Raw genomic sequence first — 15431 nt, 5'->3', positions numbered from 1 at the left:
AGAGGAAAGGAATAGCATGGGTTAGTCTTGTATATGGGCGGAGGCAAGGAGACAATTGTAGGAAGAGCAGAAACTGAGTTGGCAGAAGTTGAGCCAGTGAAGGAGAGGTTATATGATGGGAAGATGAGGTAAGCAGTAACACTGGTCTTCCTAACTCTTTCTAAATCTATCCTCAAAGTGTAGGAAGTGATAGTGGTGATGGCCAGAAAAGTTTGGTAGATGGTGAGGAAGGGAACCTTAGATATTACAGAGGTAAAATCTGATTAATTTAGAGATGGCATAAATGTGAGAGGCAGTAGTCAAGGATAAGAACCAGGCATTGGATTTTAGTGACAGGAGAGTGGATAGTGTTGGCAACAGAAAATATGAGGTGGGAGAAAAAAGGGACCCTGTATAGATTGGAAGAGACAATAAGCTAAAGACACACATCCACTAGACTATTTAATTGAGCGAATTTAACAATATCGTTATTCAATCATCGAGTGCAAATTTTCACATCGTTTAAAAAAAATGTAACACGACCAGCGATGCGCGCTCCCCCTGGTCGTTTCGACATCTATCATCTGGCAAATATGTTGTACAACCTGACGATAATGTCAGGTTCAGCATGTTTGACAGTCATTCAGTGTAGGCATATCAATCATTGGCAGTCTGTGATGTGCCTACACTGAACGAGCAAACGACTGCACGATTACAATGTGGTAATTGTGCAGTCGTTTTCATGTCTTTAAGTGGATGTGTGCCTCTAGTCTTTGACATACTGAACTTCAAGTGCTGAAATATTCAAGAAAAGATAGAAGAGGGACACTTGGGGATGAGGTCAGGGACGGTGAAGTACATTTGGGTATCATCAGCAAAAAGGTGGTATTGTAGACAAAAGGGACGAGTGGAGAGGGAGAACAAAAGGTGACCAAGGGACCTTATGGAATATAAACAGGAAAAAGAAAAGTGGAGGAAGGTAGATACAGAGGAGTGGTTAGAAAGGTAGGTGGATGGCATGTGCGGGCAGTGTTATGGAGCGCCATAGAGTGTAGGCTTTGAAGGAGGAGGTTGGTTAACATGGTCAAAGGGTGCTGACAAGTCAATAACAGTTGGAATTGAAAACACCCTTCGATTTAGCAGATAGAAGGTCAATGATGAACTAGGTAATAAGTTGTTTTGTTTTGTTTTTTTCTTGGAATGGAGGGAGCAAAAGCCAAATTGAAGTGGGTTGAGTGTGAAGAAAGGAAGGTGAAAAGGCAATGGAAAAGAAGTTGCTCCATAAGACTGGAGGTAAATGGGAGAAGAAAGACAGTGAGGTTAGTTTGAATAGTGAGGTTTTTTTTTTTTTTTTTTTAGAATAAGAGGGCAAGTTTAAAGGAGGGAGTGATGGTGCCAATGAAGAGAGGTTAAATAAGTTGGGAGCAAGCATCAAGAGAGGGCATCTTGGATGTAGGAGGGAATGGAGTCAGTTGTGCAGATGGGAGAAGTACAAGAGGAGGGAAAGGATTTTGTCACCCATAACAGGAAGAGTATGGAAAGGATTGGATAATAAAATGTCCTGATGGATAGTAGCAATTTTGCAGCAAGAGTTATATCCCTTTCAGACACAGCCAAAAACCTGGGAATTTGCCAAGGCATGCAGAGTCGATCCGGATCCTGTTTATGCCTGAAAGGATCAGCCTGGGTTTACAGTCCCTCGTCTCTGACCCTGCAATTGACAAGGGTTATTCCTGGGACTTGCAACCTGGGGCAGTGGTTCAGCTTATGTATGAATGGCATGACCCTGGTTTTTAGAGTTGGGTTGCACCGAGAAGGAGCTGATTGGCTGTTCAGGGCTGCTACAGATGACCTCATCAGCGGCAGACGGGAGTTCACACTGAATGCCAGGACAGACATGGCGTGTGTGTGAAAGGAGTCACCTGGAAAAACCTGGAGCAACTACGTCCAGCACAGACGTTAATGTTGCGTTATAGAGGGAAGCAGCCATGGGGCAAGAGGTGGTGGAGATTGGGAAAAGAATGGAGTTGTGGAGGAGGCAAAAAAGGGTCCAGGGTATCAAGGTTGTGTTGAGTGAGGGTAGTCTTCTGGAAAGAGTTGGAGGAACAAGGGAGAGAAGGTTAGAGGAGGCGATCATCGAGAGTTATGAACGGGGAAGTTGGTGGAATCAGATATGCCACAATGGTGGCCAAATACTAAATAGAGAGTAAGACTACTAAAATGAGAAGGTGAAGAGGGCCATTGATTATGTAGAGAAGGGTAGAAGTGGAGATTGATTAGATTTTCAATGTGGATATTGAAATCACAAAACATGAGGATGGAGATGTCTGAAAGAGAAAGTATGGCAGTCAGGTTGAGAAATTATTGAAAAGTGAGGGAGGGACCTGGGGGATGTTGTATGACTGTAAACCTGTAGAGTGGACTTAGCTAGAGGAGAGGAAGACACAGGGAATAACATAGAGGGTGCACTGGTGGGAGCTGAGGTTGCAAGTGAAGGAAGCAGAAAAGGGCCAGAGCGAAGAACAGTGAAGGGGCAGAAAAATGATGGTGTGGGAAGTGGACCAAAGGATGGCAAAGGGAGAGGTGTAAGGGATGGCATGTTGGCAAGGAATAGCATAATTTTAAGTGTTATCTGCTCTCTGTTGGCGGTCTCACTAATTATGCAATCTGCAGATTATAATATTACAGTCTGTGTAATTGTATATGTTTAAATGTATATATAATTGTCTGTTTGATTATATTATTTAATTTTGCTGTATGTTCTATCCACTATGTATGTCGTTATGGAAACCTTTGTGGCAAATGTTAGTGACATTTTCCCTTTTTAATTTTTTTCATGATAAACAAAAAAAACAAAAAACAAAACAAAACCCCTCACTGGACAAAACTGCACCGAGCTAGAAATACAATAATCGACCACATTTCATCCGACCAATATAAATCCAAGCACTGACATACCGTAGCTTTTTGTAGTAAATGTTTGTGTGAAAACTGCTATTGTTTTGTGAATGTCATAAGTCATTGGATAAAGTACATTTTAGGATAAGCTGTACATTTCATCTAAATGTAATATATCCCTGTACTTTAACAAAGTGCTCCAGAATTTTGCAGAGGAGATGCTTAGCAGTTCTGGACCATCCTCTACTTTCAGATCTGTCCACGTGTGGCAAATACCAGATTTCCTCCCCTCAGGGCTCCTCTCGTTACTCTAATTTTGCTGTAACTCACATAGGATGTGGACTTGATATACCAAATCCTCTAACACAGGGGTTCCCAACACTAACAGTTCAGGTTTTAAGGATAGCCATACTTGAGCACAGGTGACTTAATTAGTACCTCAGTTATTTTGATTTAACCATCTGTGCTTAAGCATGGATATCACTAAAACCAGGACTGTTGGTGTGCCTTGGGGACCGAGGTTGGGAATCACTGCTCTAACATAAAAAGTGATCTGGGGCCTGGTTTCAGATAATAAAATACCCTTTTTGCTAAATGTATGGTGGCGAGGTTAGAAAGTGTGTGTGTGTGTATGTGTATATTGCACACACATTTACTGTATATACAGTACATATAGAAAGATAGGTCCCCCTCTAGCGATGAGTGGTAGGAGCACTACCGATCCCAGGATCACAACAGAAGAAAGTGCCTGGGGACAATAATCCTGTTGTGATGGGTTTCAAGATTTTTGTTTTCTTTTGTTTAGTAGTTTTACTCCATGTAGATCAGTTGTGGGGAACCTTTTTTCTGCCGAGGGCCATTTTGATATATATATAACATTATCCATGTGACATCACACTGGGGCGGAGCCATAATTGCCGGTGATTACAGCAATGCCCTGAGCATCCTCAGGATGCTCCAAGAAGCTGTAAGGGCAGCAGCGTGACAGTCTAACGCATCCTAAGGACGCTCCAGGCGGCACTGCTGCATAGATTCTGGCTGCAGGGTGCCATTCTAGATATCCTGCTAGTCAGATGAGGCTAGCAGAAATAAGCTCAGAGGGCCAGACCAAATGATTCCGAGGGCCTTATACAGCCCCCAGGCCTGAGGTTCCCCGTCCCTGATGTAGATGAAAGAGCATAGAGAAGCTGGTAGTGACTCTAAGACATTTGGCTATAAACCAATAATGCATATTTTTATAAAGTGAGAGTTGGTAGCATTAAATAGCAGATTTATGGACCTCAATAGAATTATTATTAATCTTAATTAACAATCTACTGTAGTACACTTTTTTACTTTAATCAATACTTATCAACACATCATTGATCATTATTGAAGTGAGATTACCATTTACAGTTATATATAAAACTGTTTGCGCCATACCTCTACTTGCACTTTTTATTGTAGATTACATGGAGATCAAGCAAATGTTTAATTTATTCATAAGTTGACCTTAAGTAACTTATATATAGCTGTACATCATGTATTCCAGAATAATAGTTTTTTGTTACTTTAACCTTGTTATCTCCTTTATGGAGAAATAACTTATTTCCAGCCTGAGTTGATTGATTCTCTTGTTAATAATGGCTGGGCATCTGGCCAGGACTTTTATTAGAATCACTTTATGAATAATTTACTCTGTCACTTAAAGTACTTATCTGTCCTGAGTATAGTCTCATCTGTGGAGTCAGTAACTGGTATGAAGAGAACAGTGGAGTTAATAACTAGAGGTCACATGTAAGGCACTTGGCAGGATATGCAAATTTCCTGCAGTGGAATATTGCTTGATATATGACAGGTAGTCTGACATTAACTTTTAAAAAATTACTATGCAGAAATATTCTTCATTAATTCATTGCTGTTAATCTCTCTAACCAATGTTACAACTGTTAGACTGTACTCTTACTTACTGGTGGTATCTTTCGTTTTGTATCAATACTAGCAGTATTTTTCCTCCATTTTGTGTTGTGGTAGCTGTACATTCAAAGCAGTAGAAGTGGTAGTATGGCATACTACTGCATAACCGGCCCGATAGAACGCTAGGCACCCTGCTTTGGTTTGCTTTAAACAAAACATATGTATATTCAAGCATATAAACACAACATTTTGGGTATCTCCATTACCCTTTTTCAAGCAAGCAGAGCAATGGACAGGTGTGCCCCATCTTGGCGTAATACATATCAAATTATAGGGATATTTTGGAACAAACATTCCCTAAAATTAAAGGAAATACGGTTTGGAGTGTAATCAGGTGAGTGAAAACATGTATGCTTGGCCTAGTTGCTTCAGATATGAGAGAGACAGTCTTGGGGGTATGGTCCCACCCATTGTGATATGATCAAACACCAAAAGTGTCATTGCCCCTATTTTGAGGAGTGGTCGTGTTTCAGATCAGAAAACTCAAATGTTTGGATGTATGTACTTGGTTGTATACAAAGAGAGAAGTTTGTATTGGCACTTTAGATATCACTTGTAAGTCCTCATCCCAAGTATTGTTAATTTGGAGGCTCTATCACTAAAAAAAGAAAATACATTAAAATAGTGCATGGGCTGCATAACAGTATTTCTCAAGACTTCAAGAGCTGAACATGCACAACTTAGCGAAAAGAAGGGACAACGATGAACGAAAAACATTTACATATATTAACAGCATTGATGAAGGCAGTATTTTTAAAAATAAGAGGATTTCTTTGTTAAGGCGACTCATTTTGAAATTGGAGTTTGGAAGATTGTGCAATTACGGTAGCTTAATTTCTGCTCACACCTCCATAGGCTGCGACCTGAAATCAGCTAGAGACACATCCTGTTCTGGTGGCTGTTCATGACTAATTGAATCTGCCCCTTAAGGTGCGTACACACTAGACGATATTTTACAAGATTATCCCGATTTTGATGCATCGGAACGACAAATCGTGTAAAATATGTCCAAATTGTGAGTGTCCACTTACGATGCCGATGCGCATACCCGCGGGTTGTAAATCACATCTTCAGATCTTGACTACAGCAGACAAGACCTGCCAATCTCTTACACGACACACTGCAAATCGTTAAGGACGCATGATAGATCGTTGGTCAGATCGGACACTTTTTTGCACCATATGGTGTCCTGGAGTACCGGGGAGAATTCAAGGGAAATCGCTCACGACATCGTGAGCACATCGTCCAGTGTGTAGGCACCTTTAGCGTTACCAACTTCTCACTGTAACTTTTAAAAGTTACATGTTATTGATCATTAATCCTCCCTGGCACCAGAAACAGCTAAAACTGCACACCTCAAATCATAGTCATTAGCTAAACGGGGATTTGTTATAAGATACAACTGTTAGAGCAAAACATGTTATTTACTCTTTTTACGACATTTGGTGAGAACAAGAATGTGTTTTTCATTCTGTCGCTTTTCTATTACCGAAGAGACTTCAAGTGAATAATTCAAACACTGACCTATCGGGATGATATAGTGGCACCCTCCAAAAAGTTTGAAAATGTACTTTTACAGCTCTGGAATGTGACACACAGAAAAGCATACACACATACATTGTTTAACTCTGTATTACAAAGGGCTTTCATGTATATAGATACCAGGGTCTCGATTTGATCATTAATTAATAATGCTGATATATTAAAACTACGTTAAAGATTATGAGCAGTTATTTGTTTTATACAGTTTGCCTTGTAGATTACACTTTAAATGACTAGCTGTAACCCGCGGCTTCGCACACAATGAAATCGCTTCTGCCAACATTGTTTTATTTGAAGTGTTCTAGTTGTATTGCTTTGCATAGGGGCCCTGTCGTGGGAGTGGCCCACGTATTCAGCTTTAACTTGACAGATCGAGAGAAAACAAAGTGCAGGTAATTGCTAGTCATTTCCACTTCACAATGACGCAGTTTTTATGAAAATCGGTTATGTAGTTTTTGCGCCAACTTGGAAGAGACAGACAGACACAACACTCTTATTACATTAGTATGGGCTAGTATATTGGACATCGTCTATGCTGGGTCACCTCAGTCTTCTACCATCTCCTCTGTCCAGCCCCGCTCCCCACTCCCATACTTACCCTGTTTGGTTAGCGGATCCTACTCCTCTATGGCAGAGGGCTAGGGTCTGTCCCGTCTCCCTTTAGTGGAAGAAGTGTTGGGGTGCGCACCCAGGCTTCCTCTGCGAGCGCATTGATGTGATGGTTCAGACCTACAGATATTATTATATAAATAACAAACTCGCTCCATTGCCCAAAGGAGTACCTGTAAAATACCGCACTCAGGGGGTGATTCAGCAGAGAATGCAGTAGCAATCGCAGCCGCTGACACGTTAGCAGCTGCGATAGCTGTAATATGGTAATGCAGCAGGAGGAGTCACGCCCCCTGCATCCATTACTTATCCGACCTGTGTCCAAGGATGAGGCATTGGATAATCTGCGATCCCAACAGCCAGCATGGGGTCACGCAAACTGGCCGCCGCAGATACAACAAAGGGGCCAGGAAATCTCTGCTAGCCAACAGAGTTCCTGGCCTCTTCCCAAACCCCCCCCACTCAACGGCGGCGACACGTACGACGATACAAGACCCGTTCTGCACGTGCACAGTGCGGGCTCGGTGCCTGCGCAGATTCCCGCCCATCGGAAATCTGCGTTTATCAGTGCCCTGCTGAATAAGGCCCTCAGTGTGTAATAGCTTTACTCTGCTTCTGAGTTGAGCTCCACCTGTGTTCGCTTTACAGGCCAGTCCCCTTCACACATCACTAGTTGCCTAGCTCGTGAAGCCTGTAAGTGCAGTATGTGGCTGTCTTGGAAGCAGAATACAACTATTAACATCATGGATAGATTTACTATGCATAGGTCTTCAAAGCGGGATGCATTATTGATAGGCATCGAAATAGCAACACCTGTCATAATCCCGACGCCGGAATCCAGAACGACGCTGGACCGAACGAGCCACGGGGGGATCTAGGGTTAGGCTAGGGCACAGGTTCTCAAACTCAGTCCTCAGGACCTCAAACAGTGCATGTTTTCCAGGTCTCCTCACAGAAGAAGACCGTGACCTGTGTGGGCTCCTGAGGACCGAGTTTGAGAACCTCTGAGCTAGGGGAAGGGGGGGGGGGGGTTAGGCACCCCCGTGGGAAGGTTAGGGTTAGATTTAGGGTGCGGGGAGGGGGATTAGGTTTAGGCACCCTAGGGGGGGAGGTTAGGGTTAGGTAGTTTACTCACCTCCGTCGGGATCTCCGCTGTTCGGCCTGTCGGCGTCTGGATTTTGACCACCAGGCTCTCGTCCGGTGGTCATTCATACCGATCCCCTTCAAAGTTGATGATGATCTGCAGCTTTGACTGATGGATTTCAAACAGCAATAGTAATTAAATGCTAAATGAGCCTTGTTTGCCATTAATTACGATTGCCGTTTGAAATCCATTGGTCAAAGCCGCCGACCAATGGCAGCTTTGAAAAACAGACCCATAGTAAATCTACCCCATATAGTTATTACAAGCTATCTGCCAGCAAAAAAGGTACATCTGGATAGTGCTAAATAGAACAAAAGGCCTACTACCCACAACCCCCCTCCTCAGCTAGATTCTTTGTAAGCAACCAATATTAAATGCAATTTGTACCTTATTTAAGCATCCTTTATGTCCTGCAACATTATAACCAATTACTAAACATTTCTTTAGGCATATTTTAAATAATATATAGAGTCTAGATCCTGGACCAGTCCTCTGCTTTCTCGTAACTGTGACAGACTGAGCCCTAATGATTAAACTGAAAGACTCAGTCTATCTACTGTATAATATGAATACCAGAAATGTTCCTACACCATTTATTATGTTTATAACTAACTTATACTTCTGAAATACTAAGTTAGGTACAAACAAAAACATGTCCACAACCTGCCATTACAAGAAAATAGTTTATTTGGTGTAGGACAATAATTAGCATATATGTTTCTGTCACTGATTCACTGAGGAGTCTCTGCAGGGCTGTGTGGCAGCTGTCCATTTATCCAGCATTGGCAGGTTACAGTCACGTTACATCCCTCCAGTCATTACAATAGTGCAGGAAGAACTTTTAGAGGACAACTCTTGGGCAATTTACTATACTTATCAAAACATTTTGCACGCACCTAATATTTCGGTATTTAAAACACACCTACTGTGAGTGCTCATTTACAAAAGAGTTTTGTGTATTTTCCATAAGCAGCATTAGTTATTATAACAAGAACGTCAGCTGTGCCATCTTCTGGTGACACTATTACTTCCTGTACTGAGGCTTCTCTGTGCAGCCAGCTGTCAAATAAACACATACAGGACAGATGAAAGGAATGCAGAGCATGGACAAGGCACCAGCAGCACAATGAAGTAATACACCACAATTGTTAATGCGCCTATAAGGACCCAAAATAAAATGTATAAATATAAATAGTTGTGCAATTAATATTTTCTTTATTCATGCTCTTAATCAAAGAGTAAACTAGAAAAAGTATGAAATAATTATGAAAGCTGCAAGAAGTAGGGCAGAGAGAGCAGTCTGCTAAATGGAAGGAGGCAGATAATGATACAGTAACGTACATTGAAGTATAGCATATAAACCTGAGGCTCTTACACAAACAGGTCTCCATCCTAATTTAGGAGAAGCCCAATGCAATCTTTTTGCAAAATCAGCAGGTAGTAATGTAATTATTTAAAGAAATATAGCGCTACAATATGGAAAATAATCAAAGGTTTAAATAACAATTTGTTTAAAACACGTGCACAAACATATTTGTTCTATGCATATACAGGTTGAGTCTCCCATATCCAAATATTCCGAAATACGGGATAATTTTGACATGACTCAGATAATGAAACCTTTTGATTTTTGATGGTTCAATGTACACAAACTTTGTCTAAGGCACAAATTACTACAAATATTGTATAAAATTACCTTCAGGCTGTGTGTATAAGGTGTATATGAAACATAAATTAATTTTTGTACACAAACTTTGCTTGAGCCACAAAACTATTGAAAATATTGTATAAAATTACCTGCAGGCTGTGTATATAAGGTGTATATAACACATAAATACATTCTGTGTGTATATTTGGGCCCCATTCCTAAAAGATTTCATGATGATAACGGAATATTCCAAAATACGGAATATTCCGTTATCCAAAATACCCCTGGTCCCAAGCATTTTGGATATGGGAGACTCAACCTGTATTAAGGGGGGTATCCAATTAGCCGTGCTAAATTACCGCGGCTAATTACCTCGACCAGGGCTATCCAATTAGTCCCGAAGTCACTCCGACGCCGGCATTTATTGGGGTTCTTTCTTCGGGACCTGATGTGTCCTGAAAAATAATCCGCGATAAGTGCCATTTTTTCACAAAAAAAAAAAAAAAAAAAAAAAAAAAAGAGGCGAAAACACATAGGAGCCATGATAAGCTCGCGGACCTGTGTATTTTCGGGAGAACTATCCTATTATTTTGACCGAAATAATAGGATAGGGTGAACAAAGACATTGGCGAAAAATCCCAGTTTTTCGCCGATCGCAGGGATCAATTAGCGTCCAAACAACGTTCGGGGCTAATTGGATAACGGTCTATATGGGATAACTGTATACATCTAAATCTTATTATATCACCTGAGAAGGTGATGATAGGTCATTCATAAATATCAGCTGTCCCTTTTATGTATATGATAGGAGGACACAAATGGAATCTATATATGTCCTTATGGCGTTTCCTTCTCTGGGTTGGCTAACCTCACAGCTGCTTCATAATTAATATTAGAAATGACTTCCCTCCCAGTGCGGGAATTATAGATGTTGTAATACCTTGTCCAATACCCAACTATCTTACTAGTTCTATTTTAATAAATAATTATTGTACTGAGTCCAATACCTAATCTGAAAAAGGTTAAATGCTGCTCATAAATATAATACAACATATTTATAAAAGGTGTTATAAATCAGGGATGACCATCGACAGTTAGCAACCATTGATGGTGGCGATCCCCTGGTACAACACCATATATGGCAGAGAATCAGCAATTCAGGCATTTAGTCCCACCATGCTCAGTCCCAGTCCCAACGATTGGTCTGCCACTTAGCTACACCTCCTCGTGCCACTAAGCCAGTGCCCAACCCCCCCCCCTTCCCCCCCCCCCTCTTCCCTGATTGGCCCGTCACCACCCAGAACAGGGATATCCATCAATAGTTTCATGCCATCGATATTAAGCACTGACTGCACCATCAATGGTTAGCCTCTCAGTTGTATTTTGCACAATGAAATCACTTTCTATATGTAATGCAAACTTGTGGCACTAATTAAAAGAACATGCATAAAAAAGCTAATTTCTAGAAACTAGGCCTTAAACCTTAGTGAATGCTACACTACCTAGACAGACCTGGTAATGGCAACTACAGATGTGTCCTCACTCGTCTTTCCTGCAGTCGCGTCAAATAGCCCGAAGTGCTACGATGCAGTGGCCACATCTTTTTTCCATGCCAAGTTCTGTTTAGTCTCAGCCGCACACAGATATAAAAGTGTAAAATATCAAATTAATCAACACAGTCTCCTGGTGCGTCCTAGTTGCATCGCGACTTAGACGCAGTTTCGGAAAAAAAAGATGCCCGTCGCTAGCAGAGTTGCACAGGACCTGACAGCTCACTCACGCCAGGCATATCGTGCTGTATGGCGTATTCAGGCCAGATGAGCAAGGACACTTCTGTACATTTACAGAAAAGCTCATCTTTATTTTTTATCTGGGTATCTTAATATTTGCCTCTGGAATCTTAATATTTGCACCTATACGAGTTACTAAACAATAATAATCTAATTTTCTGTACTGTGAGACTGTTTGTTGTCATTGGGTTAGTACTACATACCTTAACTGGGGACTTTCCAGGTTCACCCTAATTGTCATATTAATCCTTCCTGTGTTGTTCATCACTGCTTTCTCTATATGTTGTTTCAGGTCATCCAAGCCGTTACCCAAAAGTGCAGACACAGGTATAGCGGCCTCGTCCGGTTCGGGTCTACAATGGAATGAACATTAAAACTAAAACAAATCTCAGATTTGTTTAATTAAAATCATAGTCCTTGAATTGTTAAAAATATTCTCAAATTCAAAAAATTCATGTAAAATAATAACCATTTAACCTACTACGTTGATATCAAATACTGCAAAGACATATACTACACTCTCACTTTCAGAAAAAAACTGGCTTGCCATATACAGCAAGAATGGCATTGTGTGTTTAGTGTAGATTAAAAGTCAAACAAAGAGCATAAATATATAAATCACATACATGAAATAATAGGATTTTTGGTCAATTTACCGTTTAATCCTTTTCTCTTAAGCAGGCTGGGGAACACTGGACCATGGGATTGTCGGTTGGGGCTGGAGCTGGCACCTAATAAAATTGTAGCTTTAAATCCTATGCTCCTCCCCCCCCTGCAATCCCACAATTCCAGTTCTTCTTAAAGAGAGTCCGGAGAGGAGTAGCAGGAACCCCATGAAACTATTCAGAACAACCAAACAAACCAGTAGGGAAAAGATGGGTCAAGAACCAAACACCTCACACGACTGAGCGTGAGGGAGGGATCGCAGTGTTCCCCAGCCTGCTTAACAGAAAAGGATTCAATGGTAGGTTGACCAAAAATCCTATTTTCTCTTGCAGCAAGGCTGAAGAACACTGGACCATAAGACGTGTACCAAAGCCGCCCCCCAGGGAAGGGAACGCTCAGGCTGCCTGACCGGAGAACTGTATGCTTAAAGTGGGTGCCGCCGAAGGCAAAAACGTAAAAAAAAAAAATGAGCAATCGTGTGACAGGGAACCAGATAGCCGCACAACAGACCTATGTTGCTGAAGTCCCATGTCGTGCTGCCCCTAAGATCACCGCCGCCCTAGCGGAAGGTGCTGGCACCTGGTCTGGTGGCGGTCACCCCACACCAGAATAGGCTAGAGTAATGCTCAAGCGGATCCAATGCGAAAGGGTCTGCTGAGTAGCCTGCCAACCATGTTCCTACACGTCATAAAGAACCCGCAGAGGACAAAACGGCGTACCAAAGAAGACGTGTCCAAGGAAATCTGCAGAGCTCAGCCAAACTAGCAGAATCAGATCATTCCTGTCACCGGAATCCACCAAAAGAGGAAAAACCAGAAGGACAATATCCGAAACCAGTGTCGGCTGGAATCGTAAAACCTGTACGGGGAACCGCACAGTCTTCATGGAAAACAAGCAAGGGTGACCTGAAAACCCTAAACACGGAACTATGTCGAGGGCAGGCAATAGCTATGAGGAAGACCAGCTTCCAATTAACTAACTGAAGATCCATTGAACGCAATGACTCCCATGGAGCCTGCACGAGAACAGAGAAGACTAGATTAAGATTCCACAGCTGCACCTGTGGATGAAGCGGTGGTGAATATGCAGCACACCGTGTAAAAACGGTTTGGACCCCTGGAAGAAGAGTCAAACGCAGCTGGAAAGAAAATGACAGGGCCAAAACCAGTAACGTCACGAGACAACGTCAGCAGCCGGCCTCCAAACCCTTCAGAAGGAATTCCAAGCCATGTGAGAGGCAAAAACTTGTAACGGTTACACCACAAGAGGTAGAGGATCCAAACCCGGAGGTAGGCGCGAGATGAAAACGGAGTTCGGGCTTGCAGCCAAGTACGGACCACGAGAGAAAGACCTGCAGCTGTATCACTCCTAGGTAAGAAGGCCAGGCGCGAAAACCAACCGAGGAAGTGCCCGGGAAGAAACAAGGAGAGTTGCAGCAGGTCTGGACGAAAGGAAGGATGCCACCCCGGGGCTACCGAGAACGCCCATGTACCATAACAAGTGCAGCCAGCCAGGAGCCGCCAGGATTACCCTCACTCGGGAAGCCGTAATGCCCCTGGAGATGTGAAGGAACAGTGTAGAAATGTGGCTCTACTGAGGAAGTCAACTGTCCAATGTCCCACGACCGGCCTGACCACCACTGAGAGAGACGGAACCAAGGTTTTCGCCCCGGACAGAGTACGGCATCGCTGCCGCGCACTGTTGCCTGCCGGAAGACGGACCTATGCCATCCCCGGGTTGTTATCTGACCGACTGCGACTGGCTGGCGAGGACAGAAAGGGCCTCTTAGAACGATGGCTTGGATATCAAGCCGTTCGAACAGCCGAGCCTTTGTGGACGGTGACCCAAGGCCCCAGAGCCGAAAAGCAACATCACGGAACCTCAGCCCAGGGGACTCGCGGACGTGGCCACAATGACCCCATCCGGAAGGACCAAGGAGTGGACCTGGAGGAAAAAAGACGGAAACCTTCCACCAATGGAGAGTGACGTGTGCAGCCATACAGAATGGGAAAGGAGACGAGAGGGATGCCGAGCAACCCTGTCAAGTGTGGATAATCACACATTGGGACTCTTGTGAGTAGAACCTGGTGTACTGAATGGTCTCTAAGTGGAGACCAACTTGCCCAATAACCGAATGTTCCTCCAGGGACATGGATGAGGCACCGACCAAACCGTTGAGACCAAGGTCAGTAGGGTCCCAGCACTGTCCGCTGCAAGAAAACACCGTGGAGAGGTGTGTCGAAGGACACCCCCAGAACTGAAGGCGCAGACACGGAAGCAAGGAAGACCTTGCAAATATCGGGACACAGTCCTGATCCGAAAGTAATTGAAACAAGCGACCTAAGAAGGTCCGTAACTCTGGAGCAGAGGTATCCTACACAAGCAGAACCTCCGAAGAGAGCAAATACCTGCTGTGAGCACTAGGCGCAGCAGCACCTACCGTATTGTGGTGCAAACACACGGAGCCAGGGCTCCAGCGAATGGAAGGAACTGAGTCAATTACCCACTGAAGAAGTAGGACGACCCGCCTGAAGCGGAATCTGAAGACACACGTTTCCAGGCGTCTAGCAAGGAGGTGTTGGCCTCCATGCTGTAGATGCTGGATTGGTTAGAGTTCATGCGAATTGAACAAGGCACGAAGAGACCTGAGCGGACGGAATGAGCTGGTCTGCCTGCGAACAAGGAAAAAGATAGAACCCCAGTTTCCTTACCTGCGGCGCAGCTGGAGCAATCATGCCGTCTGAGAGGAGTGGGAGAGCCCGGCCCCATTGTGCAAAAACAGTAAGCAACGCAACAAGCTAATACAGCAACAAGCTGACCAACACCGCAGCTGCCTGGGAGAGGATGTGTGCTGTGCAGAGCAGAATGTAGCAGTCTCGACTGTGGGATGACTTACTATGCATTCCCTGTACCGCTGCAGGATGGGGAGAGCAGCGCTGGAAGCACAGCCCCCTCCAATCTCCACTCTCCTGGGACACTGAGTCATTCCCCGTGAGAGGGAAAAACGGTGGTTAAGCCCGGCTGATCCGGGCAGAATGTGGCGTACGAGCTCCTCCTGCATCTTTGTGAGGGGAGCCGCTGCCAAACAATCCCAGCCAAATGTAATGTGCAGGGGAGGCCGGCAGCTACAGGATCCGCCCCCCTATTCCGTGGCTGCACTCACAAGTGCTACTCCCCTGCCTGGGGTAAGCACTTGTTA

General features: G+C 43.6%; 1 protein-coding gene across 2 annotated transcripts in view; it reads right to left on the bottom strand.

The window, feature by feature from the left end:
* Positions 1-8792: 8792 nt before the first annotated feature.
* The window catches only part of GTPBP6 (GTP binding protein 6), a 30202-nt gene continuing 23563 nt past the window's right edge, over positions 8793-15431 (bottom strand). Inside the window, exons 9-11 of one of the 2 annotated variants that reach the window (XM_088456936.1) lie at positions 11770-11919; positions 10149-10231; positions 9102-9187 (exon numbers count right to left, since the gene is read on the bottom strand). In XM_088456936.1, coding sequence (XP_088313062.1) covers positions 10198-10231; positions 11770-11919 — 184 coding nt within the window. In that variant the 3' untranslated portion in view covers positions 9102-9187; positions 10149-10197. Of the gene's footprint in view, positions 9188-10148; positions 10232-11769; positions 11920-15431 lie in introns of both variants that reach the window. The other variant, XM_088456926.1, reaches the window with a different exon arrangement.

Source organism: Taudactylus pleione, unplaced genomic scaffold, assembly GCF_031769625.1.
Source record: "Taudactylus pleione unplaced genomic scaffold, aTauple2 ptg000041l, whole genome shotgun sequence".
Classification (NCBI taxonomy): domain Eukaryota; kingdom Metazoa; phylum Chordata; class Amphibia; order Anura; family Myobatrachidae; genus Taudactylus; species Taudactylus pleione.
This window is presented reverse-complemented; position numbering and strand designations above follow the sequence as displayed.